A 24,304-nucleotide genomic window follows, 5' to 3' on the forward strand; every position below is an offset into this window, starting at 1 on the left:
CTACAGGCGCCCGCCACCTCGCCCGGCTAGTTTTTTTTTTTGTATTTTTTAGTAGAGACGGGGTTTCTCTGGGTTAGCCAGGATGGTCTCGATCTCCTGACCTCGTGATCTGCCCGTCTCGGCCTCCCAAAGTGCTGAGATTACAGGCTTGAGCCACTGCGCCCGACCTTTTTTTTTTTTTGAGATGGAGTCTGGCTCTGTTACCTAGGCTGGAGCGCAGTGGCGCGATCTCGGCTCACTGCAACTTCTGCCTCCCAGGTTCAAGCAGTTCTCTTGCCTCAGCCTTCCGAGTAGCTGGGATTACAGGCGTGTACCACCACACCCAGCTAATTTTTGTATTTTTAGTAGAGACGGGTTTTCTCTTATGTTGACCAGGGTGGTCTCGAACTCCTGACCTCAGATGATCCACCTGCCTCCGCCTCCCAAAGTGCTGGGATTACAGACATAAGACTGTGCCCAGCCTTATCTTGACCATTTTAAAGTGTACAGTTTAGTGGCATTAAGTCTGAATTTCCTTCCTTTTTTTTTTTTTTTTTTTTTGAAACGGATTCTCACTCTGTCGCCCAGTCTGGAGTACAGTGGTGTGATCTCGGCTCACTGCAAGCTCTGCCTCCTGAGTTCACGCCATTCTCCTGCCTCAGCCTCCCAAGTAGCTGGGACTACAGGTGCCCACACCATGCCTGGCTAATTTTTTTGTATTTTTTTAAGTGGAGACAGGGTTTCACCGTGTTAGCCAGGATGGTTAACCTGGTGATCTCCTGACCTCGTGATCCACCCGCCTTGGCCTCCTACAGTGCTGGGATTACAGGTGTGAGCCACTGCACCCGGCCGAATTTCCTTCCTTTTTAAGGCTGAGCCATATTCCATTGTCTGGATGGACCATGTTTTGTTTATTCGTCCATCCATTGATAGACGTGTGAGTTGTTTCTATCTTTTGGCTCTTAAGAATAATACTGCCGGCCGGGCGCGGTGGCTCAAGCCTGTAATCTCAGCACTTTGGGAGGCCGAGACGGGCGGATCACGAGGTCAGGAGATTGAGACCATCCTGGCTAACCCGGTGAAACCCCGTCTCTACTAAAACTACAAAAAACTAGCCGGGTGAGGTGGCGGCGCCTGTAGTCCCAGCTACTCGGGAGGCTGAGGCAGGAGAATGGCGTGAACCTGGGAGGCGGAGCTTGCAGTGAGCTGAGATCCGGCCACTGCACTCCAGCCCGGGCGACAGAGTGAGACTCCGTCTCAAAAAAAAAAAAAAAAAAATACTGCCATGAGCCTCGGTTACAAATTTATCTTTGAGACTGTGCTTCCCGTTCTTCTGTGCACAGATGCAGAGTGGAATTTCTGGGTCATCTAATTCTGTGTTTAGCTTTTGAGGAGCCACATTTCTGCTTTCCAGTGGTTGCACCACATTCCTATCAGCAGCCCAAGCATTCACTCATTCATTAGTTCCTTCATTCATTAGTTCCTTTTTTGTTTCGATTTTGTTTTTCTGAGATGGAGTCTCACTCTGTCACTCAGGCTGGAGTACTGTGGTGTGATCTCAGCTCACTGCAGCCTCCGCCTCCTGAGTTCAAGCAATTCTCCTGCCTCTGCCTTCCGAGTAGCTGGGATTATAGGTGCATGCCACCACGCCTGGCCAATTTTTGTATTTTTGGTGGAGACAGGGTTTCACCATGTTGACCAGGTTGGTCTCGAACTCCTGACCTCAGGTGATCCACCCGCCTTGGCCTCCCAAAGTGCTGGGATTACAGGCGTGAGTCACCTCGCCCAGCCACTAGTTTCTTTTTAAATCCCGTTTCCTTTCTAGTGTCTAAGCCAGGCCAGGGCATATGGGCAGCCCTGTTCCACCTGTGCCTGGTGTACAGGGTGAGATGCATACAAGCTACACCACTGCAGCCACGGTGAAGTGCTTAGCACTAAGTTCCAGTCTCCAGACGTGATCCATGGAGAAGCTGTATTTACTGAAGATGCTTAAGACGAGTCATTTTCTAGTATTTACCACACTTAGCCGCTGGCTTTTCTCTTTGTTTAGAAAATTTCCATCACTTTTTTTTTTTTTTACAGAGAATTCTCTCTTCTTTTGTTTTGTTTTTTTTTTTTTTTTTTTTTTTTTAAGACGGAGTCTTGCTCTGTCACCAGGCTGGAGTGCAGTGGTGCGATCTCAGCTCACAGCAACCTCCACCTTCCAGGTTCAAGTGATTCTTCTGCCTCAGCCTCCCAAATAGCTGGGATTACAGGCATGTGCCACCATGCCCGGCTAATTTTTTGTATTTTAGTAGAGATGGGGTTTCACCATGTTGACCAAGATGGTCTCCATCTCCTGACCTTGTGATCTGCCCACCTCAGCCTCCCAAAGTGCTGGGATTACAGGCATGAGCCACCGCGCCTGGCCTCTTTTTCTTTTTTTTGAGACAGGGTCTTACTCTGTTGCCTAGGCTGGAGTGCAGTGGTGTGTCACAGCTCGCTGTAGCCTTGACCTCATGGGCTCAAGTGATCCTCCTGCCTCAGCCTCCCCAGTAGCTGGGACTACAGGTGTGCGCCACCAAGCCCAGCTAATTTTTGTATTTTTTGTAGAAACAGGGTTTCTCCATGTTGCCTAAACTAGTTTCAAACTTCTGGACCCAAGTCATCCTCCCACATTGGCCTCCCAAAGTGCTGGGATTACAGGCGTGAGCCACCACCGACAGAATTCTCTGTCACATTGTATTCCTGTTTAAGGGGGAAATGGCTCTTAGAACTACACAGTACCGGGAAGTTAAGGGCTTATTCAGGATAGTTTCTCTCGACTCAGCATGCTGTTTTGTTGTTTGATGAGTCAGATTCAAGCAGAGTTGTTGAAGCTGCCATGCATGGGGGCACCTGAAGCCTCTGCGGTCGGTGTGCGAGGTGAGGGGGCCGAGGTGGCTGGGCCTCACCACTCCTGTGCGCCTAACCTTGGCCTCCCCTTGCAGCCTTAAGCTAAATGTTGTTCTTGATTGTCTTTTCGTTTTCTGTCCATAAATACTCTTTGCTCATTGAGAATTATTGCTACACGTACGCAGTATTATTTTGGCAGTAAGAAACAAACTTCTACATTCTAAAGCTTGTATCTTTCCTCTTTTACTTCTGGGGAATTCAGTTGTCATTCTGATCCCATGATCCCAAGTATGAGTTAGCATTAAATGATGACCTCGGCTGGGCACAGTGGCTCACACCTCTAATCCCAGCACTTTGGGAGGCCGAGGCAGGAGGATCACTTGAGCCTGGGCAACAAAACAAGACCCTATGTCTACCCCAAAAAAATTAGACAGGTACGGTGGCGCTCACCTGTAGTCCTACCTACTCAGGAGGCAGAGCAAGACTCTGTCTCTAAGAAAATGATATTTTTAATTAAAAAAATAGAAATAAGTGACAGCTTTATTTATTTCAGTTCCTTTGTTTCTTTTTAAAAATAAAATAGAGGCCGGGCGCGGTGGCTCAAGCCTGTAATCCCAGCACTTTGGGAGGCCGAGACGGGCGGATCACAAGGTCAGGAGATCGAGACCATCCTGGCTAACCCGGTGAAACCCCATCTCTACTAAAAAATACAAAAAACTAGCCAGGCTCGGTGGTGGGCGCCTATAGTCCCAGCTACTTGGGAGGCTGAGGCAGGAGAATGGCGTGAACCCGAAAGGCGGAGCTTGCAGTGAGCTGAGATCCGGCCACTGCACTCCAGTTTGGGTGACAGAGCGAGACTCCGTCTCAAAAAAAATAAATAAAATAAAATAAAATAAATAAAATAGAATAGAATAGAATAGAATAGAATAGAATAGAATAGAAGAGATGGAGTCTCCCCATGTTGCCCAGGACGGTCTCAAACTCCTGGACCTCAGTGATCCTCCCCACTCAGCCTCCCAAAGTGCTGGGATTGTAGGCGTGAGCCACCATGCCTGGCTAGCTTTGTAGTTCTTAATGAGTTTTTCAGTAGTTTTGTGCTGGTATGGAGTTTGGAACTACAGAGAAAACCTGTAGGATCAACATGAAAGCATTTTTTTCTTCCTTTTTTTTTTTTTTTTTTTGTGACAAGGTCTCACTCTGTCATCCAGGCTGAAGTGCAGTGATCCTCTCCCCTCAGCCTCCCAGGTAGCTGGGACTACAAGTGCGTGCCACAACACCCGGCTAATTTTTGTATTTTGAGTAGAGACAGGGTTTAGCCATGTTGCCCAGGCAGGTCTCGAACTCCTGGACCTCAAGCAATCTGCCTGCCTCAGCCTCCCAAAGTGCTGGCATTACAGGCATGAGCCCACCATGCCCAGCCTTCTTTTTTTTATTTTAACCATCCCATTACGCAGAAGAAAGAGAAGGCGTTGCATTCTGTCGCCCAGGCTGGAGTGCAGCAGTGCGATCATGGCTCACTGCAGCCTCGACCTCCTGGGCTCAAGTGATCCTCCCACCTTGGCCTCTCCCAGAAAGCATTTCGCTCTTGTGGTGAGCAGTGCCCTCCCGCTCGTGCTCGTGGTGCCCTCTGTCCCTGCAGTGAGGGCTCAGCGGCCGTGCCCATTCGTCTACACCTGAGACTGTGCATCGGGAGGCCCCAGGCAGAGTCGCATCACCGTCCTGATGCTGGGAATGGGGCCGGCCCTCGTTATTAGGTGGCTCATGGTCCAGGGATAAAGCTGCTTCCCAGAGCCCCAGAGGCCGCTGGTGAGTCTGTTTCTTCGGTGCCCGTGCACCGCGTGGAAGGAGCCCAGACACACACTCTGTGTCAGCCCGAATTGCCAGAGATGACTGGAAATGTTGATGCCTTTGATGGTGTCTCTTTTCAGCCGTGCTAAAATATGTGTCCAAAACTGGTGGCTTTTTTTTCCATTCTGTATAACACCAGGTTTGAATGTACCACTCATGCTGGGTTTAACTGACCCCTTGTGACAAGGGGTGGCCTCTGTGGGGGCAGCCAGCTCACCCTCTGCTTCTCACTGTCAGTTGGAAGTTCATCAGCGCAGGAGCATCTGAAGTCTGTTGTGTGTCATGTTACAGTTGCTTTTGTGAGCCGTCTACCCCATCTTTTAGGGAAATAGGCCTAAGCCCATGCAAGTGGGCAGGTGTCATCTTGCCTAGGTTAGTACCGTGGCTACCTGAGTTAACAGCTCTAGATATTGTCCCGAACATTTTCTTGGGAAATTTATTCAATTTTGGGTAATTCTCCCAGAGGCGTCCTGCTGTTAAGGTTGTTTAATAGGTTCTGTAGAAACTTATTTTACTATGCAATTTGAAAACGCGTTGAATGTCTCTGCACATGGGGTGCTGTGCTAGGCATGGCGAGGACATGCAGGTAAGTTGGTCAGAGGTGGTGCTACTTCATGACTGTGGGCTCTGTGGGCATGGGAGGCATGTCATGCCTCACCTTCCCCACACCAAGAACCTGGCACATGGCCTGGTGTGCTGCAGGAGCTTAGCTGGAATCTGGGTTGGTGGGATGCATGCATGCATGGAGGCAGTTGGGTGGACGGATGCTTACTTCTTCCTGTGCAGAACCATCTCCATCATCTAGGCCAGGAAGTTTCAGCTCTGATGTGGATTTCCTTTGAGAGCTGTGTGTGTGTGTGTGTGTGTGTGTGTGTGTGTGTGTGTGTGTGTGTATTTGCTGGGGGTGCTGTGTAAGAGACAACTTGAGTGAGTGAGAACCACATCTACATAGTTTCCCTTCCATGTTTAGACTTCGTGAAGATGTGTCAACTGTAAAATCTGCCTGGGATGCTCAGATTGCTCAACTGTCTAAGGAGATGGTCTCCAAAGACCTTCAGATTCAGACACTACAGGAAGAAGAGGTGAAGCTCAAGGCACAGGTGGCCCGATCCCAGCAGGACATTGAAAGGTAACTGTCCCCAGGCAGTTATTTCCGTTTAGTGTCTCCTATGGGCAGGTGCTGTTGTAGGTACTAAGGATTCAAAACTGAACAGGTCGAGTCCCTGGCCTCACATTTTCTTGGGGGAGAAAGACAGTGAACAAGACAGATAGAATGTCCAGTCACGCAGGGTGGTGTGGGAAGACGCAGAAGGGGCCGCCTGCTGGAGGGAGCGCGGCCAGAGGACGGTGTTTCTCAGTCTGTAATAAGAGCCATAAAGGTGCTTCTGCTGTTTGATCCTGCACTGAGAAGCTCCTGTTGCCAGGCGTGGTGGTTCACACCTATAATCCTGGCACTTAGGGAGGCAGAAGCAGGAGGATTGCTTGAACCCAGGAGTTGGAGACCAACTTGGTTAACATAGTGAGACCCCATCTCTGCAAAAAGGAAAACAAAAACAAAGAATCTCCTCATCTGTCTTGTCTGATTGTTCATGTCCTCATGTTTTTCCTATCCATTGGGATGAACACTTACTTGAACAAAGATAACTTCTATTTCCCATACACATTCAACTTTATTACAGAATACATTTGCTAAAACTCATCCATTTTAACTCTACACTTGATGAATTTTGATGAATGTGTATGCCGTATGATATTTGGCTCTATGTCCCCCCCAAATCTCATCTCAAACTGTAATCCCATGTGTCAAGGGAGGGCCCTGATGGGAGGTGATTGGATCGTGGGGGCGGTTTCCCGCATGCTGTTCTTATGATACTGAGTGAGTTCTGATGGTTTAAAAGTGTTTGGTGAGCTGGGTGTGATGGCTCACGCCTGTAGTCCTAGCACTTTGGGAGGCTAAAGTGGGTGGATCACGGGGTCAGGAGTTCGAGACCAGCCTGGTCAACATGGTAAAACCCCGTCTCTACTAAAAATACAAAAATTAGCCAGTCATGGTGGCTCACACCTGTAGTCCTAGATACTCCAGAGGCTGAGGTGGGAGAATCACTTGAACCCAGGAGGCGGAGGTTGTGAGCCCAGATCATGCCACTGCATTCCAGCCTAGGCAGCAGAGTGAGATTCTGTCTCAAAAAAATGAATAAACAAATAAAAAATAAAATATAAATAAATAAATGTTTGGTGGGCTGGGCGTGGTGGTTCACGCCTATAATCCCAGCACTTTGGGAGGCTGAGGCACGCGGATCAGCTGAGGTCAGGAGTTTGAGACCAGCCTGGCCAACATGGTGAAACCTTGTCTCTACTAAAAATACAAAAATTATCCGGGTGTGGTGTTACGCGCCTGTAATCCCAGCTACTCGGGAGGCTGAGGCAGGAGAATCGCTTGAACCTGGGAAGCGGAGATTGCAGTGAGCCAAAATCACGCCGCTGCACTCCAGCCTGGGCGACAGAGCGAGACTCTGTCTCAAAAATAAATAAATAAATAAATAAATAAGCGTTTAGCAGCTCCCCCACCACACTCTGTCTTTCTCCTGCCAACATGTAAGATGTGCCTTGTTTCCCCTTTGCCTTCCACCATGGTTGTAAGCTTCCTGAGGCCTCCCCAGCCATGTGGAACTGTGAGTCAATTAAACCTCTTTTGTTTATAAATTACCCAGTCTCAGGTAGTTCTTTATAGCGGGGTGAAAAAGGATGACTACGCCGTATAATCACCACTTCAGGCAAGCTATGGAATCTTCTGTAAACACATACTTCCCTCCTGCCCTCCGCAGTCAGGCCCCTGTCCCAGTGTGCTTTTTTTTTTTGAGACAGAGTCCCGCTCTGTTGCCTAGGCTGGAGTGCAGTGGCACGATCTCAGCTCCCTGCAACCTCTGCCTTCCAGGTTCAAGCAGTTCTCCTGTCTCAGCCTCCCAAGTTGCTGGGACTACAGGCACATACCACCAGGCCCAGCTAATATTTTTTTGTATGTTTAATAGAGACGGGGTTTCACCGTATTGGTCGGGCTGGTCTCAAACTCCTGACCTCAGGTGATCCACTCGCCTCAGCCTCCCAAAGTGCTAGGATCACAGGTGTTAGCGTCTGCCTTTTTTTTTTTTTTTTTGAGATAGAGTCTTGCTCTGTCGCCCAGGCTGGCGTGCGGTGGTACGATCTCAGCTTACTGGAACCTCCACCTCCTGGGTTCAAGCAATTCTCCTGCGTCAGCCTCCCAGAGTGCTGGGATTACAGGTGTGAGCCACTACACCTGACCCTCCTGGTAATATTCTTTTGTCCACAGTCTTCTCTGTCTGATATTAACAGGGCTGCTTGAGCTTTTTCTGCTTCAGTTTCCCACCCTCTGCTTTAACTTGTGCTTCATCTTTTTTTTTTTCTTGAGATGGGATCTCACTCCGTTACCCAGGCTGGAGTGCAGCGGCACAATCAGGGCTCATGCTCACTGCAGGCTCAACCTCCCAGGCTCAACTCATACTTGCACTTCAGCCTCCCAAGTAGCTGGGATTATAGGCACACGCCACCACACCCAACTAATTTTTCTATTTTTGTAGAGACAGGGTTTTACCATGTTGCCCAGGCTGGTCTCAAGCTCCTGGACTCAAGCGATCCTCCCGCCTTGGCCTCTTAGAGTGTTGGGATGACAGGCGCGAGCCGCCGTGCCTGGTTTGTGGGTGGCCTGTGTTGGAGTCTTCTTTTATCTAGTGTAACACTCTACCTGTTCCTCAGGGGGTTTAGATAATTTAATTTAATGCCATTATTGATATATTTGTATATTATGGCTTAAATCTCCACTTACTGTTTGCTATTCTCTTTATTTTATTTTATTTATTTATTTTTTTGAGACAAGGTCTTGCTCTGTCACCCAGGCTGGAGTGCCGTGGTGCAATCTTAGCTCACTTGCAGCCTTAACCTCCTGGGTGGGTTCAAGCAATCCTCCCACCTCAGCTTCCTGAGTAGCTGGGACTGCAGGCGTGTGCTCTGATGCCTGGTTAATTTTTTGGTATTTTTGGTAGAAACGGGGTTTCGCTCTGTTGCCCAGGCTGGTCTCGAACTCTTGGATTCAACTGATGGGCCCACCCCAGCCTCCCAAAAGTGCTGGGATTGCAGGCATGAGTCACCGTGCCCGGTCTATTCGCGTTCCATTATCCTCATCTATTCTGTTTCTTTTTCTCTGCCTTTAAAAAAATCCATTCAATATATTTTAGAATTTCATTTTATTTCCAGTTTTCTTATTATATAAACCTCTTTGTCTTACATGTTTAATGGTTGTTCTGAGATTTATAAGAACAGTTCTGAGATTTATTATACAGTCTGTGTTTAATATTTACCACTGTATGTATAACATAAAACTCTTCAATTCAATTTCTGCTTCTGTTCAAGGAATGACCTCTGTTTCTGCTACTTCTTTTTTTTTTTTTGAGAGACGGAGTCTTGCTCTGTTGCCCAAGCTGGAGTGCAGTGGCACGATCTCGACTCACTGCAACCTCTGCCTCCTGGGTTCAGGCGATTCTCCTGCCTCAGCCTCCCAAGTAGCTGGGATTATAGGCACCCACCGTCGCACCCAGTTAATTTTTGTATTTTTAGTAGAGACGGAGTTTCACCATGTTGGCCAGGCTGGTCTCGAACTCCTGACCTCATGATCCACCCGCCTTGGCCTCCCAAAGTGCTGGGATGACAGGCGTGAGCCACCGTGCCCAGCCTCCTCTTCCTTTTTACTATGGTTTTCTTATATTTTATGTAAGGAGAATCATTATATTTGCTTTGATCAGACTATCCTTTGTAAAAATAAAAACGAGAAAGAAAAGTTTTATACCTTTTCTAATATTTTTTTCTGATGTTCTTCATTTTTTACAAATCAGATATAAGGTTTCCGTGTAGTATTATTTTCCTTCAGCCTCAGCCCTTCCTTTAATATACCTTGTGGTGCGGATGTGCTGCTCAGGAATCATCTCAGCTTTTGTTTGTCTGAAACTTTGTCTCCATATTTTTGAGGAGCATCTTCACTAGATGAGAAATTCTAGGTTGACAGTGTTTCCTTTCATAGGTGAAAGGTATTTGGTCGTGTGACTACACTCCAGCCCGGGCAACAGACCAAGACTCTGTCTAAAAAAAAAATTACCGGCCGGGCGCAGTGGCTGACACCTGTAATCCCAGCACTTTGGGAGGCCAAGGCAGGTGGATCATTTGAGGTCAGGAATTGGAGACCAGCCTGATCAACATGGTGAAACCCCATCTCTACTAAAAACACAAAAACTTAGCCGGGCGTGGTGGCGGGTGCCTATAATCCCAGCTACTCTGGAGGCTGAGGCAGGAGAATCACTTGAACCCAGAAGGTGGAGGCTGCAGTGAGCCAAGATGGTGCTACTGCACTCCAGCCTGGGCGACAGAGCGAGGCTTGGTCTCAAAAAAAAAAAAAAAGGAATAGTACCAATGCTGAAATAAACATGTTGTAATAATGTTCTTAGCTCTTCCAGCATTCTTTTTTTGTTGTTGTTAAATACTTCCACTGACTGAAATTAAACAGTATGAAATATTATCTTCAAGAAAGCACACTTAGATTTACGTATTACTTGTGTATGTAGAAAATGCTCATAATACAAGCTAATGCAGAAGAAAAGAAACATGTTGTGATAAAGTTCTCAATTTTTTTTTTCTTTTTTTTTTTTTGAGATGGAGTCTCACTCTGTCGCCCAGGCTGGAGTGCAGTGGCGCAATCTCAGCTCACTACAACCTCCACCTCCTGGGTACAAGCAGTTCTCCTGTGTCAGCCTCTAGAGTAGCTGGGATTACAGGTATGCGCCACTACACCTGGCTAATTTTTGTATTTTTAGTAGAGACGGGGTTTCACCATGTTGGCCAGGCTGGTCTTGAACTCCTGACTTCAGGTGATCCACCTGCCTTGACCTCCCAAAGTGGTGGGATGACAGGTGTGAGCCAATGCATCTGGCTTACATTCTTAACTCTTGATTCCAATGTTCTTTCTTTGTTAAACTTTTCCATTCACTGAAAGAAAACAGCACATATGGCAATATTTAGACTTTTTTATACATTTAATTTCTCTCCTCATTATGTGCACGGTTGCCTTTAAATCTCTGAACTTATTTTAATGGCTGCTTAAATGTATTTGTCTAATTCCATCATATCTTTTTTTTTTTTTTTTTTTTTTTTTTTGAGATGGAGTCTTGCTCTGTCGCCCAGGCTGGGGTGCAGTGGCCGGATCTCAGCTCACTGCAAGCTCCACCTCCCGGGTTTACGCCATTCTCCTGCCTCAGCCTCCCAAGTAGCTGGGACTACAGGTGCCACCACCTCGCCCAGCTAGTTTGTTTTTTTTTTTTTTTTGTAGTTTTTAGTAGGAACGGGGTTTCACCGTGTTTGGCCCAGGATGGTCTCGATCTCCTGACCCTCGTGATCATCCGCCCGTCTCGGCCTCCCGAAGTGCTGGGATGACAGGCTTGAGCCACCGCGCCCGGCCCTATCTTTATTTCTGAGTCTGTTTCTATTGGCTGATTTTTCTACTGGAGAGAGCTACCTTTTTTTTGTACGTCCTTGCCCATCTGGTAAGTTTTCACTGGATGTCAGACATGGTGAATATGACGTTGGCAAGTGTCTGGATCTGGCTGTGGTGGTTTTGTTTGGCTGCAGTTAAGTATTTACGTGGCAGCTTGACCCTTTTGAGACTTTTTAAAAATGGGTGCGAGGGCAGGTGGGGCAGGTCTGGAGAAGCCTTTCCGCCAGGGCTGACTCAGCACCATGACTCTCCCAGACCCCACTGCGTGCCCTGGAGAGAGCTCCAAGGACGCTCTGCTGGCCGGCCTGTCGAGCTCTGGGAATGAGCGCACGTGGAGCTCTCTGCTGGCTGCTCCGTTCCCACGAGTTGCTCTTGGCCCAGCCCATGTGGGCTTCTCCTGTGTATTTGCATGTGGCTGTCAGCCACAACTTCTAGGAGATCCCTGCACAGATCCCGGGATCCCCTCCTTTCTGCCACTCTGCCTCACCACTTCAGCCACTTCAGCTTCTCCAAACTCCAGTCTTTGTCTTCTCCTCACAGCAAGAACACCGTGCTCTGCATGGTTCACGTCCCTGTGGGGACCTGGAAGGGCCTGTGGAGAGAAGCCAGGAGGCGAGTGGGTCCATCTCGCAAGGACCTTCTCTGAGGGGCCTGGGCCCCGCACTGCTCGTGTGTTTGTTGTTCACTCTGTGAAAGCCATGCCCCATTTTCTGCCCAGTGTCCCATTTGTTTGAAGTGGGAAGATAGGCGTGGTGACAGCTGCTGTGTCATGTTAAAGATTTATTTATTTTTGCAGTTACAGGGATTTAAAAATGTATGTGTGGGGCCAGGCGCGGTAACTCACGCCTGTAATCCCAGCAGTTTGGGAGGCCGAGGCAGGTGGATCACGGGGTCAGGAGTTCGAGACCGTCCTGGCTAACACGGTGAAACCCCATCTCTACTAAAAATACAAAAAATTAGCTGGGCGTGTTGCCAGGCACCTGTAGTCCCAGCTACTTGGGAGACTGAGATAGGAGAATGGCATGAACCTGGGAGGTGGAGCTTGCAGCGAGCTGAGATCACGCCACTGCACTCCAGCCTGGGTGACAGAGCCAGACTCAATCTCAAAAGAAAAAAAAAAGTATGTGTAGCCGGGCGTGGTGGCTCACACATGTAATCCCAGCACTTTGGGAGGCCAAGGCGGGCGGGTGGCTTGAGCCCAGGAGTTTGAGATCAGCCAGGGCAACATGGCGAAACCCTGTTTCTATAACAGATACAAAAATTAGCTAGGCGTGGTGGTATGCACCTGTAGTCCCAGCTACTCGAGAGGCTGAGGCAGGAGGACTGCTGGAGCCCAGGAGGTAGAGGCTGTACTGAGCCAAGATCACGCCACTGCACTCCAGCCTGGGTGACAGAGCAAGACTCTGTATCCAAAAAAAAAAAAAAACCCATAAAAATAATTAAACAAAAACAAGAACATATTGTGTATAAATTACCACAAACTTAGCAGCTTAGCTACTTTAAACACCCATTTATTATCTCAGGTTCTGGGGCCAGGGCCTAGGCAGGGCTCAGCCGTTCCCGGCTCAGGGTCTCTCCAGGCTAGAATCAATGATGGCCGGGCCTGCCTCTCCTTGGAGGCCCAGGGCCCCTTCCAGACTCACCCAGCTGTTGGCAGAATTCAGTCCCTGTAGCTGTGGGGCCGAGGCCTCCATTCCCTCGCTGGCTGACAGCCAGGGTCACTCTCCACCCTAGAGGCATCCTCAGCCCTGGCCACACAGCCCCTCCAGGGACCCTCTCACAACACGATGGCTCCATTGCTATCATTCAAACTCCCTGAAGTTTACCGGTGCAATGAGGCCAGCAGGAGAGTCTCCCTCCCATGCAGAGCCATGCCACCATCTCTGCGTCACTGCCTCGGACAGGAGGGACCTCTCCCCGTCACAGGATCGCCCACAGCCTGGAATTCTGCCCCCAACGTGTGGCCCCCGTGGCCTTCTGTCCCTGAGTTGCTGGTGTCAAGCCTAGTCCCCGTCCAATTTTTGTTCTTTTTCCCCTGTAGACTTTTCTTTTGTCCTTCGTACTGTGACGTTTCCCCTTACTGTGTGCGTGTGGGGTCTCTAGAGCTCTCTGAAGGCTGGCATCTGCTCTGTCCTGGTGGACCTGCCTTTTTACATCCTGGGTGGCTTCCTCCCTCCATTCTGATCTAAGATGCTGGTCTTCTGGAGGAAGCCCCGGGTTCCTGTGTTCCCAGCCCTCTGTCCCTTTGCGCTCGCTCCGGGGGCTCTCCCAGCCCTGCCCGCCCCGTGGCTGGGTCCACCCTGCTCTGCTTGCTTTCGTAGCTCTGTTCCTTTGTGCATAACCAGTTTATGATCTTTTAAGGTTGTTGCTTTCCTCCCTCTCTTCCTGCTTGCTGGTTCTTCTGTTTTTGTGCGCATCCCCCTCATCCATCCCCCTCCTCCGTCGTGTTGGGTTTTCTCCGGCATCCGGCCATCCTTGGCGCCTGCTCATCTTCTTATTGGGCACCCCTGTGTGCCCATCCACAGGAGCCCAGAGCATGTCAGGCCAGCGCAGGCCGCGTGATAGCAGGAGGGACAGCGGCAGCCCTGCCTTTCCCGTCGCTCCTCCACTTTTCCTGTGGAATGCTTCCTCCTCAGGAAGCATTAATGCTGGGCGGTTGGACGTGTCCTTAGGTACAAGCAACAGCTGTCCCTGGCGGTGGAAAGGGAGCGGAGCCTGGAGCGTGATCAGGTGCAGCTGGGCTTGGACTGGCAGCGCCGCTGTGACGACATTGAAAGGGACCAGATCCAAAAGTCAGAGGCCCTGATTCAGGGTCTGACCACGGCAAAAAGTCAGGTGTGTGGGGCCACCAGGGCCTGGGGCCTTCTCGGCGCCTCTGCAGAGGTGGGGCTGGGCAGGACGGGTCTGGTTCTCACCAAATGGTTCTTTTTTTTTTGAGATGGAGTCTCGCTCTGTCGCCCAGGCTGGAGTGCAGTGGCTGAATCTCAGCTCACTGCAAGCTCCGCCTCCCGGGTTTACGCCATTCTCCTGCCTCAGCCTTCCAAGTAGCTGGGACTACAGGCGCCCGCCACCTCGCCCGGCTAGTTTTTTGTATTTTTTAGTAGAGACGGGGTTTCACCGGGTTAGCCAGGATGGTCTCGATCTCCTGACCTCGTGATCCGCCCGTCTCGGCCTCCCAAAGTGCTGGGATGACAGGCTTGAGCCACCGCGCCCGGCCCAAATGGTTCTTTAAATTTGAAAACACTAAACCTCATTGAGCAATATGCTGTGTAACAACAAAAATTACAGTAATAAAAATGCTCCCCGCCCGTCCACCCACCTTGACTTTCTTGCATAAGCGGTTTCTGTAGCTGGCCAGCCTCGTGGTTTAAGTAGCGTTGCATGATCCCATGATCCCCACTGGCCTGCAAGGACAGCCAGGGGTGTGGGTGGCAGGAAGGGTTTGGTGGCCTGGCCGCAGTGGGGAGCCTGGTGCTCTGAGCATCTCCCACCTATGTGTGCTGTTGGAGCCTCAGCAGGCATGGGAGCTGCCCCGTCATCCACACAGGGACTGAGTCCCAGCGTCATTCCCAGGTTGCTGCCAAGCTGCAGGAGACAGAGCGGGCGCTACGGGAGCAGGAGGTGGTGCTGAAGGCCGTGACCCTGGAACGAGACCAGGCCATGCAGGCCCTGAGGATGCATGGGCTCCCCGGACCAGGGGCACAGGTGAGAGTGCCCAGCCTGCTCTTTGAGACTTTGCTCAACAGCAGCAGTGGGAAAATAGGACTGGATCCCCAAATCCTACCAAGACTGGAGTTAAGTCTTTCAGTTGTGTTCTTTTTAAATGACCTGTTGCACAAACAAGGGTAAGTCGGAAGCTTGAGAGAGTTAAGGTGAACTCGGGCTTCTTTGTATCTTTCATGTTCGAAAGCTTTAAAAATCCCAAATCCAAATATTACTAGATAGCAGACGTTCATGTGAGTTTGTTCTTATGGTATTGCCTGAGGACCGTCACAGCAGGTCATGTTATGCTAGGAATCTGTCATCACCGCTCCTGATTTTGTTGGGCAGTGACGTTAGTGGTCAGTAGTTAAGTACTCATCCTATGCCAGGGTTTGCCCTTAGGCCTTGACGTCCCTCCACTCATTTCATCTTGGAGGTTGGCACCATGTCCACTGAGACATGGCAACACTGAGGAGCTTGCCTGAGCTGTCACAGCTCATCAGAACAGAGCTGGGTCCACAGGCAGACGGGAGTGGGGTACAGGGCTGTAGGAGGCTGGGGGAGAGCACAGAGGGCCCAGCATGGGAGGACTGCCCTAGGCCTGCAGATGGCTTTTCTTTCTCCGTAGGGGTGTCGTACATGCAGTAGAGTGTACGCAGGCCTGGAGCACACAGGTCAGTGCATTCGACACATCAGTGTGCCCAAGCACCCTTACCACAACACGACCACCGCAACAAGACTACCGCAACACGACCACCCGAGAGTCCCTGCCCCCTGCTGGTCCCACCTCCCCGCACAAAGCCGCCGCTGGTGCACATTCTCTCCTGTTCAATTCGCTTCTCTGCCTGAGGCTTGGCTTGTCATGAAGGGCCTAGATGGGCAGGGCTTCCTCCAAGAGTGCCAAGGCAGCCTAGTGTACTTAGGACTCAGATCCTAACTGGTATGAAGATTGTTCCTAGCTCGTCCTTCATTCATGTGGTTTTTACTCATTTGTTTTGAGACAGGATTGCGCTTTGTCACCCAGGCTAAAGTGCAGTGGTGCAATCTCAGCTCACTGCAATCTCCTCCTATCCCTAGGCTCAAGCAATCCTCCCATCTCAGCTGCCCAAATAGCTGGGACCACAGATGCGCATCACCATGCCTGGCTAATTTTTAGAGTTTTTTTGTTTGTTTGTTTGTTTGTTTGTTTGTTTGTTTTTAGACAGAGTTTTGCTCTTGTCACCCAGGCTGGAGTGCAGTGGCGCGATCTCAGCTCACTGCACCACCACCCCCCGCCACCTCCCGGGTTCAAGTGATTCTCCTGCCTCAGCCTCCCAAGTAGCTGGGATTACAGGCATGAGCCACCGCACCTGGCTTTTTTTTTTTTTTTTTTTTGAGACGGAGTTTTGCTCTTGTTGCCCAGGCTGGAGTGCAATGGCGTGATCTCTGCTCACCGCACCCTCCGCCTCCCGGGTTCAAGTGATTCTCCTGCCTCAGCCTCCCGAGTAGCTGGGACCACAGATGCGTACCACCATGCCTGGCTAATTTTTTGCATTTTTAGTAGAGATGGGGTTTCTGCATGTTGATCAGGCTGATCTCAAACTCCTGACCCAGGTGATTTGCCTGCCTTGGCCTCCCAAAGTGCTTGGATTACAGGTGAGCACCACCACGCCCGGCTAGTTTTGTATTTTTAGTAGAGATGGGGCTTCTCCATGTTGGTCAGGCTGGTCTCGAACTCCCGACCTCAGGTCATCTGCCTGCCTCGGCCTCCCAAAGTGCTGGGATTACAGGCGTGAGCCACCATGCCCGGCTTGGTTGTTAATCTTAACTTTAGCCAAGACAAATGCCAATTCAGTTACTTACCTAGGGATGGGTCTCAGGCTGAAGACTGCTCTCTAACAGACAAGCAAGTCCTGCCTCGGCTCTTCTGCCAATATTGTACAGCAAAATAAACTGTAAATCTTGACCAAATTTGGGGAGATCGGATTCTCTGGAGGGGGTGCTCCCAGACCTCGGCAAATTGTCCTGTTGGTTTGAGCCATAAAGTTGGCTCATTCCAGTACCAAGTACTGATAGGAGTTTTGTCAAAGGTCAGAGGCATCTCCACTCAGAATCTCCCTGTGGTTACCAAAGTGTGAACCCAGAAAATCTCAGACAGGTCTCAGTGAATTTAGAAGGTTTATTTTGCGAAGGTTGAGGACGCACACCCCGACACAGCCTCAGGAGGTCCCGATGACATGTGCCCCAGGTGGTCCGAGCACAGTTTGGTTTTATACATTGTAGGGAGACGTGAGTCATCAATCAACATGTAAGATGAACAGTGGTTCCGTCTGGAGAGGCGGGACAACTTGAAGTGGGGAGAGGGCTTCCAGGTCATAGGTAGATAAGAGACAGATGGTTGCATTCTTTCGAGTTTCTGATGAGCCTCTCCACAGGAGGCAGTGAGATATGCATTCACCTCAGTGAGAAGAGGGTGACTGAATAGAATGGGAGGCAGGTTTGCCCTGAGCAATTCCCAGCTTGACTTTTCCCTTTAGCTTAATGAGATTTTCCTTTCACACTGCCGAGCCCTCTGAGCCTTGCTTGCGGCTGTGGCGGGAATGCGCAGCCAGTGAGGTCATGCGGCCAGCACCCTCAGCGCATCCTAGGACAGAGCCTGGTAAGCCCGTGGGCACTCGGTATCCCAGTCTGTAGCTGGCAAGGTCAAGCGCGGCCTTCTGTGGTCTGCCCCTCATGCGACTGTTTCTCCAGGAGAAGTCTTTCTTCATTTTGGTTCTACCATAAATATATTCCCATGTCATTACAATTCTTCACAAACAGAATCTAAATGTCTGCTTATTTTATCAAGTGGCCACACCGTTACGCACCTAGCAATTTTCTCACCAATGGTCCTTCACGTTGTTCACCAGTGTTATCACGGCACTGCGGTGGGCAGTTTACTGTCTCCGTTTCTAAACTGCCAGTTGAGGTTCATGTTCTGTTCGCATTCTCTCCACCCTTAAGCACGGCGTGTGAAGCTCTCCTCCTGGGAGCCCAGGCCAGCTGGCCTTGCTGGTGAGCATGGAGGAGCCCGTGGGCCAGGGAGTCAGAGCACCCTGGGAAGGGGTCCAGGTCTTGCTTCAGGCTTGTATTCACGGAGTGCGGAGCGGGGAGCAGGCTCTGCATCCCTCAGGGTGGCTCCGCAGGAGAGGAAGCTGTGCCTTTTGCACACATCTTGGCTGGACTCATGGTTGAGCTGGGCCAGAGCCCTGGGACTTTGTTTCCCTCTCCGGTATCCGGGGTCTGTGCTGGCGTCTGGAAGCAGGTGTTTCCTCTAATGTGTCTGCTGTTCTAGTTGTTCACAGCCAGAGGGAAAGACTCATAGCGGCGAGTCCCTCCTGGTCGGAGGCAGAAGTGCCCCCACCTTTGGTTAGAGAAGGACACTCCTCACCTAGAACCGGGTGGGTGGGGCCTGCCTCTCCTCCTGCACCAGAGCCACCTCGTCTCGTTGTCCTCCCACCTTGGGGGCTCCTTGTGAGGTCTGTCATCCCTATGCCTGCCCTTTGACCCGAGTGTAACATGTCTCTCTTCTCTGGTTGCTTGTAGAGTTTCCATTGTGTTGGTGATTTTTCAGCAGTTTGATTATGCAGTGCTCTTTGGTGTGATCTTCTTTCTGTTTATCCTGCTTAAGCTTCACTGAGCTTCGTCATCTGTGCTGTACGGTTTCCATCGCGTTTGTAACATGCTTGTCGTAGACGCGTCTGCTGCCTTCGTGTTCGCCTGGGCTCCTGGTTCCTTGTGCACCTTGTTTCTGGTCTCCAGAGCTCTCCTCATTTTTTCTTCTTTGGCCCTTTTCCTTCTGAGCTTCAGTTTGGGTATTTTCTGGTGCCTGGTGTTTATATTCACTACCTTTTCTTCTGCGTGCTCCGAACCTGCTCTTCATCCTATTCAGTGGATGTTTGACTGTACTAAAGTATACATAACGCAAAGCTGGCCACTTTATTTTTTGGTGCACCGTTCAGCAGCGTGAAGCGCATTCACACGGAGATGCAGCCCTCACACCACCCTTCTCCAGAATGTTCTCCTTTTCCCAAACTGAAGCTCTGTCCCCAGAAACACGGGCTCCCCTCCCCGCCCCAGCCCCAGCACCCCCATTCCACTTTCTGCCTCTGTGGATTTAACACTCTAGGGATCGCAACAGTATGGAAGGCTTCAGGAATTTGAGTGTCATGTTTGCACCTCTGTCAGGCCAGGAAGGAGGGATATCACAACCCCGGGGAGGGGGAGGGACCACAGCCCAAGCTCAAGCAGGGGACTGGCCCTGAGAGGGGCGCAGGGAGGGCGGAGGCGCAGTCTGCCAGGACGAGCTGGGGAACCGTTCATCTTTTTGTAGTCATTTTTCCTTGCATTTGACAGATGCTCCTCGGGCAGCATGAAGAAGAAATAAGTAAAGAGTTTCCATCCAATGAGATCCAGCGGCTCCGAGAGCAGAACACGAGCTTGCGAAGCGCAATTGCCCAGATGAGGAAAGAAATGGAGTCTCTAAGCCATCAGATTCCTCCTCCCGTCCAGACAGCGGCAGAGAGCACAGATGCAAACCAGCCTGACCCAAAGGCTGGGGAGCCCCGCCACTCCTGGTGAGTAACAGGGAGAAAGGGACAGAGCGGGAGGGGAAGTGGGAGAGGGAGGGAGGAGGACAGACAGGAGCATGGGTCTCGACTGGCTTCAAGGAGGCTTCATTTCAGAGTCCTGTAAGTTAACATCCCCTGTAATAAATTCAAAGCATGAAAACTGCTTTTTCTCCAAGAGAAGGAATCTTCAGCTTTTTTTTTTTTTTTGAGATGGAATCTCGCTCTGCCCCCCAGGCTGGAGTGCAGTGGCCGGATCTCAGCTCACTGCAAGCTCCGCCTCCTGGGTTCACGCCATTCTCCTGCCTCAGCCTCCCGAGTAGCTGGGACTACAGGCGCCCGCCACCTCGCCCGGCTAGTTTTTTGTATTTTTTAGTAGAGACGGGGTTTCACCATGTTAGCCAGGATGGTCTCAATCTCCTGACCTCGTGATCCGCCTGTCTTGTCCTCCCAAAGTGCTGGGATTACAGGCTTGAGCCACCGTGCCCAGCCGGAATCTTCAGTTTTATACCAAAAAGCTTTTATACTTGTAAAGTAGAAGGAAAAAATGAGGGTACCTGCTTGACACACTTAAAAAACCTGTTTTAGACCTCAACCAGGGCTGGCTTGGTGTCGTGCTGTCCCAGAGTGGGTTGGTAGCAGGGGCTGGTGGACCACAGGCCTTTCCTCCAGAGAAGTGTCCATGGCAGAGCTGATGAGGGCTGCCCGATGCCCGGGAACCCCATGAGTGGCTGTGGGTGGGCGGATGCCGGCATGGATGCAGAGCTTCCGTTCTCGAGGTGGGACTTGGCCCCTCGCACAGAGGCACGTGGGCAGGCGGCAGGTGAAACATTTGCTCCTGATCGCAAGCCCTTCCTGGAGAGCGCGGAGACTGTGCTGATCTCTGCCTGGCACACTCTGGCCATTGAGGGGAGGGAAGGTCTTTCAGTCTGACACACACAGAGAGTGTGGAAACTGCTGTGAAGCTCTCATGTGGGGAGGACAGGAGGACATGCACAGTGAGGCAGTGGGCACGAGCTGGCATCAGCTCCCTGAGCTGGTGCTCACAGGAGGGCGGTGCGAAAGGATGTGTGTGTGTGTTATATTCACTGGGCTTTTTTTGGCAGGTTATGTTCTGGCCCTTGAAGCAGAAATACGAACTCTAAAGCATAAGTTTAAAACTCTAGAAGAGCATCTAGAAGATGTGCTGGATCCTTTAAAGATGTCCTCACCTCGTGCTGAGTCTCAGCCCAGCGTCCGCACCTCGACAGAGACGACTGGTGAGAGTCCGCGTCTCACTGGGCTACTTGCTGTCCCTTTATAAACTGAAATCTGACCCCTGCAGAAAGTCCACTCACAGCAAATAGACAGCTCGAGGCTATTGCAGACGTCAGGGCAGTGTCATCCAGCCCGGCAGCCCCTTGTGCTCCCTCCAGAGCCCACGTGCCCTGGCTCCTCACTGCAGTTAGCGTTCCCTGTTTCGGTGCGAATGGAATTCTGTGGCTCCGGTGCTCTCTCTGGTGTCTTCAGACCTACACTGTGTTTCACTTGATAATGCCAGATTCTTCTCCGAAGCACCCCTACAATTTACACTCCATCAGCGTGCGAGGCAGCCGTGGTGCTGCATGCACGCCAACACTTACATGGTCAGTGGCTCCTTCTGTTCCCTCTAGTGGACACGTAGCACATCCTATTTTGGTTTAATTTGCAAATTTCATGAGATTCGTGGGATTGAACATCTTTCCTGTGTGCATTGGTGTATGATTGGCTAGGGCTGCCGTAACTCAACACCACAGCCTGGGTGGCTTAAACAACGGGTATTTATTTTCTCACGTCTGGAGTCTGGATGTCAGAGATCAGGCTGCCGGCAGGGTGGGTTCCTCCTGAGGCCTCTCTGTGGCTTGCAGACAGCACCCTGTCCCCTGCGCCCTCATGTGGCCTCTCCCTTGCGTGCTCACTCCTGGTGTCTCTTCCTCTTCTTTTTTTTTGGAGGGGGGACAGAGTCTTGCTCTGTCACCCAGGCTGGAGTGCAGTGGTGTGACCTTAGCTCACTGCAGCCTCCACCTCCCGGGTTCAAGCGATTCTCCTGCCTCAGCCTCCTAAGTAGCTGGGATTACAGGTACACACCACCACGCCTGGCTAATTTTTGTATTTTTAGTAGAGATGGGGTTTCACCATGTGAGGCAGCTCTCGAACTCCTGACCTCGTGATCTGCCTGCCTCAGCCTCCCAAAGTGCTGGGATGACAGGCGTGAGCCACCGCGCCCGGCTCTTCTTCTTATAAGGACAACAGTCCAGGGCCCCAGCCTTAGGACCTCATGTAACCTTAACTGCCTCCTCAAAGACCCTGTCTCCAAATACAATCATGTTCGGGTTAGAGCTTCAACCTATCAATTTTAGGGGACACAGTTCAGTCCATAGAATTGGCCTTTTGACAGCCTCTCTTTTGAAGCTCCAGGCCATGTTTTTTGCCCATGTTTTATTGGATGATCTGCCTTTTGTCATAGATTGTTTTTAGGGTATTTGATTCTGAATATGAGCCTTGCACTGGTTTTATGGGTTGCAAGTATCTCCTCCCAGTCTGTGGCTTTGCCTTTTATTCCTTCACTGGTGTCTTTGGTGAATGGATGGTCTTCATTTCAAGACAAACTCACAGGCTAATCTATTCCATTGTGGTTAGTCCAACATCAAAAGGTTCATTCTAGCATTCTAGCATTCTTTTTCGTTATTCTAACTTCCTTTTCCAACAATGAGAAACCTGGCTCGCCCCTTCTCACTGACACATACTTTGATCGAGTCCTCTTGGTGTAACCAATCCCCCATTGCTGCTGCAGCCCCTTCCCCTATTTGGAGGCCCCTCTCCTGCCTGGATGCCTCCCCAGCATCACCAAGCTTGACAGCCCAGCCTGGCTGCCTTCCACTCAGCTGCCTCACCCTGCTGGAGCCACAGTCCCCCTTAGGTAGGGGAGGCAGGCCCCACCTACAGGCCTAAGGCAGGAAAAGAAAGGGAGGAGCCAGACAGGACACTCCACTGGCACAGATTGTCTCAAATGAGGGAGGTTTTGGCTGGGCGTGGTAGCTCACGCCTGTAATCCCAACACTTTGGGAGGCCGAGGTGGGTGGATCACCTGAGGTCAGGAGTTTGAGACCAGCCTGGCCAACATGGTGAAACCCCGTCTCCACTAAAAATACAAAAAAATTAGCTGGGCGTGGTGGCGGGCACCTGTAATCCCAGCTACTTGGGAGGCTGAGGTAGGAGAATCGCTTGAACCCAGGAGGCGGAGGTTGCAGTGAGCCGAGATTGCACCACTACACTCCAGCCTGGGTGACAGAGCGAGCCTCCGTCTCAAAAAAAATAAAATAAAATAAGGGAGGTTTTATTTTTCTTTTCCAATGCGGATATTGTTTACTTCTTCTTGCATTATTGCCCTAGCTAAACTCTCCAGTGTGGTATTCATAACAGCTGTCTTTCTCCCTAATCCCAGAGGAAGGACTTTCAGCATTTCACTTTCTTAGGTTTAGTTTTTGCTGAAGGTTTTTTGCAGTGGGGGTAGTGGAGGGAGGTTAAGGAAGTTTCTTTCTATTCCTGTTTTAATATAGATCTTCATTTTTTAAATAATGATTCTTTGTTTTTGTTTCATATATTTTGTATCTTTGTTGTTAGATGTGTATACATCTAGGATTATTATTTTTTTTAGGATAATTGACCCTTGTATTGTTATGTAATCTTCCTCTTTATCCTGGCAACGTTCTTTGTTCTGAGGTCTCCCTTGTCTGATATTAATTAATCCACTCAAGCTTTCTTTTGATTTGCGTTTGCGTGGTATAACTTTTTCATCCCTTTTTCTTTTTACCTACCTCTGTCTTTTATATTTGAAATGAATTTCCTTTATTTGAGGTGGAGTCTCTGTTGCCTAGGCTGGAGTGCAGTGGCACAATCTTGGCTCACTGCAACCTCTGCCTCCTGGGTTCGAGTGATTCTCGTGCCTCAGCCTCCCAAGTAGCTAGGGTTACAGGCATGTGCCACCATGCCCAGCTGGTAGCATTTGTATTGTTAGCAGAGACAGGGTTTCACTATGTTGGTCAGGCTGGTCTCAAACTCCTGGCCTCAAGTGATCCAGGCCTCAAGTGATCCACTTGCCTTGGCCTCCCAAAGTGCTGGAATGATAGGCGTGAGCCACTGCACCTGGCCTAAAGACAAAGACTGTTGAAAGCATGCAGAGAGAGTGATGCATGACCTACAGGGGACTGTGACCGGAGCGGCAGTGGGTTCTCAGCAGCAGCTGTCATCAGATTTCTCTTCAGAAGGAAGTGGCATAATATTTTCAAGTACTGAAAGCAAAAACTGTCAACCCATAATTATACATTCAGTAAAAATATTCTTCAGGAATGAGAGTGAATAAAGATATTCTCAGATGAAGGAAAAGTTTATCACCAGCAGACTAGATCTAAAAGAACTGATAAAGGAGGTACTTTAGACACAACGGAAGGAAGGAAAGTAGGAACATCAGGAGTGAAGGAAAACTAATGGCAAGGGTGAATACGATAGACACTCTCTCACACTTGACTTTTAAAATTACATTGACAGGCCGGGCGCCACGGCTCATGCCTCATGCCTGTCATCCCAGCACTTTGGGAGGCCAAGGCAGGTGGATCACCTGAGGTCAGTAGTTGAAGGCCAGCCTGGCCAACATGGTGAAACCCTGTATCTGCTAAAAATACAAACATTAGCTGGGCGTGGTGGCACATGCCTGTAGTCCCAGCACTTTGGGAGGCCGGGTGGG

At 50.2% G+C, this 24,304-nt stretch overlaps 1 protein-coding gene across 1 annotated transcript in view; it reads left to right on the plus strand.

The window, feature by feature from the left end:
• LOC108534258 (coiled-coil domain-containing protein 57-like) overlaps positions 1–24,304 on the plus strand; it is a 63,744-nt gene that overhangs the window by 26,789 nt on the left and 12,651 nt on the right. Inside the window, exons 9-13 of the mRNA XM_017879544.1 lie at positions 5,672–5,830; positions 13,927–14,089; positions 14,828–14,959; positions 19,331–19,551; positions 20,608–20,801. Coding sequence (XP_017735033.1) covers positions 5,672–5,830; positions 13,927–14,089; positions 14,828–14,959; positions 19,331–19,551; positions 20,608–20,801 — 869 coding nt within the window. The remainder of the gene's footprint in view (positions 1–5,671; positions 5,831–13,926; positions 14,090–14,827; positions 14,960–19,330; positions 19,552–20,607; positions 20,802–24,304) is intronic.

The sequence above is a fragment of the Rhinopithecus bieti genome, unplaced genomic scaffold, assembly GCF_001698545.2.
Source record: "Rhinopithecus bieti isolate Rb0 unplaced genomic scaffold, ASM169854v2 scaffold_9899, whole genome shotgun sequence".
NCBI lineage: Eukaryota > Metazoa > Chordata > Mammalia > Primates > Cercopithecidae > Rhinopithecus > Rhinopithecus bieti.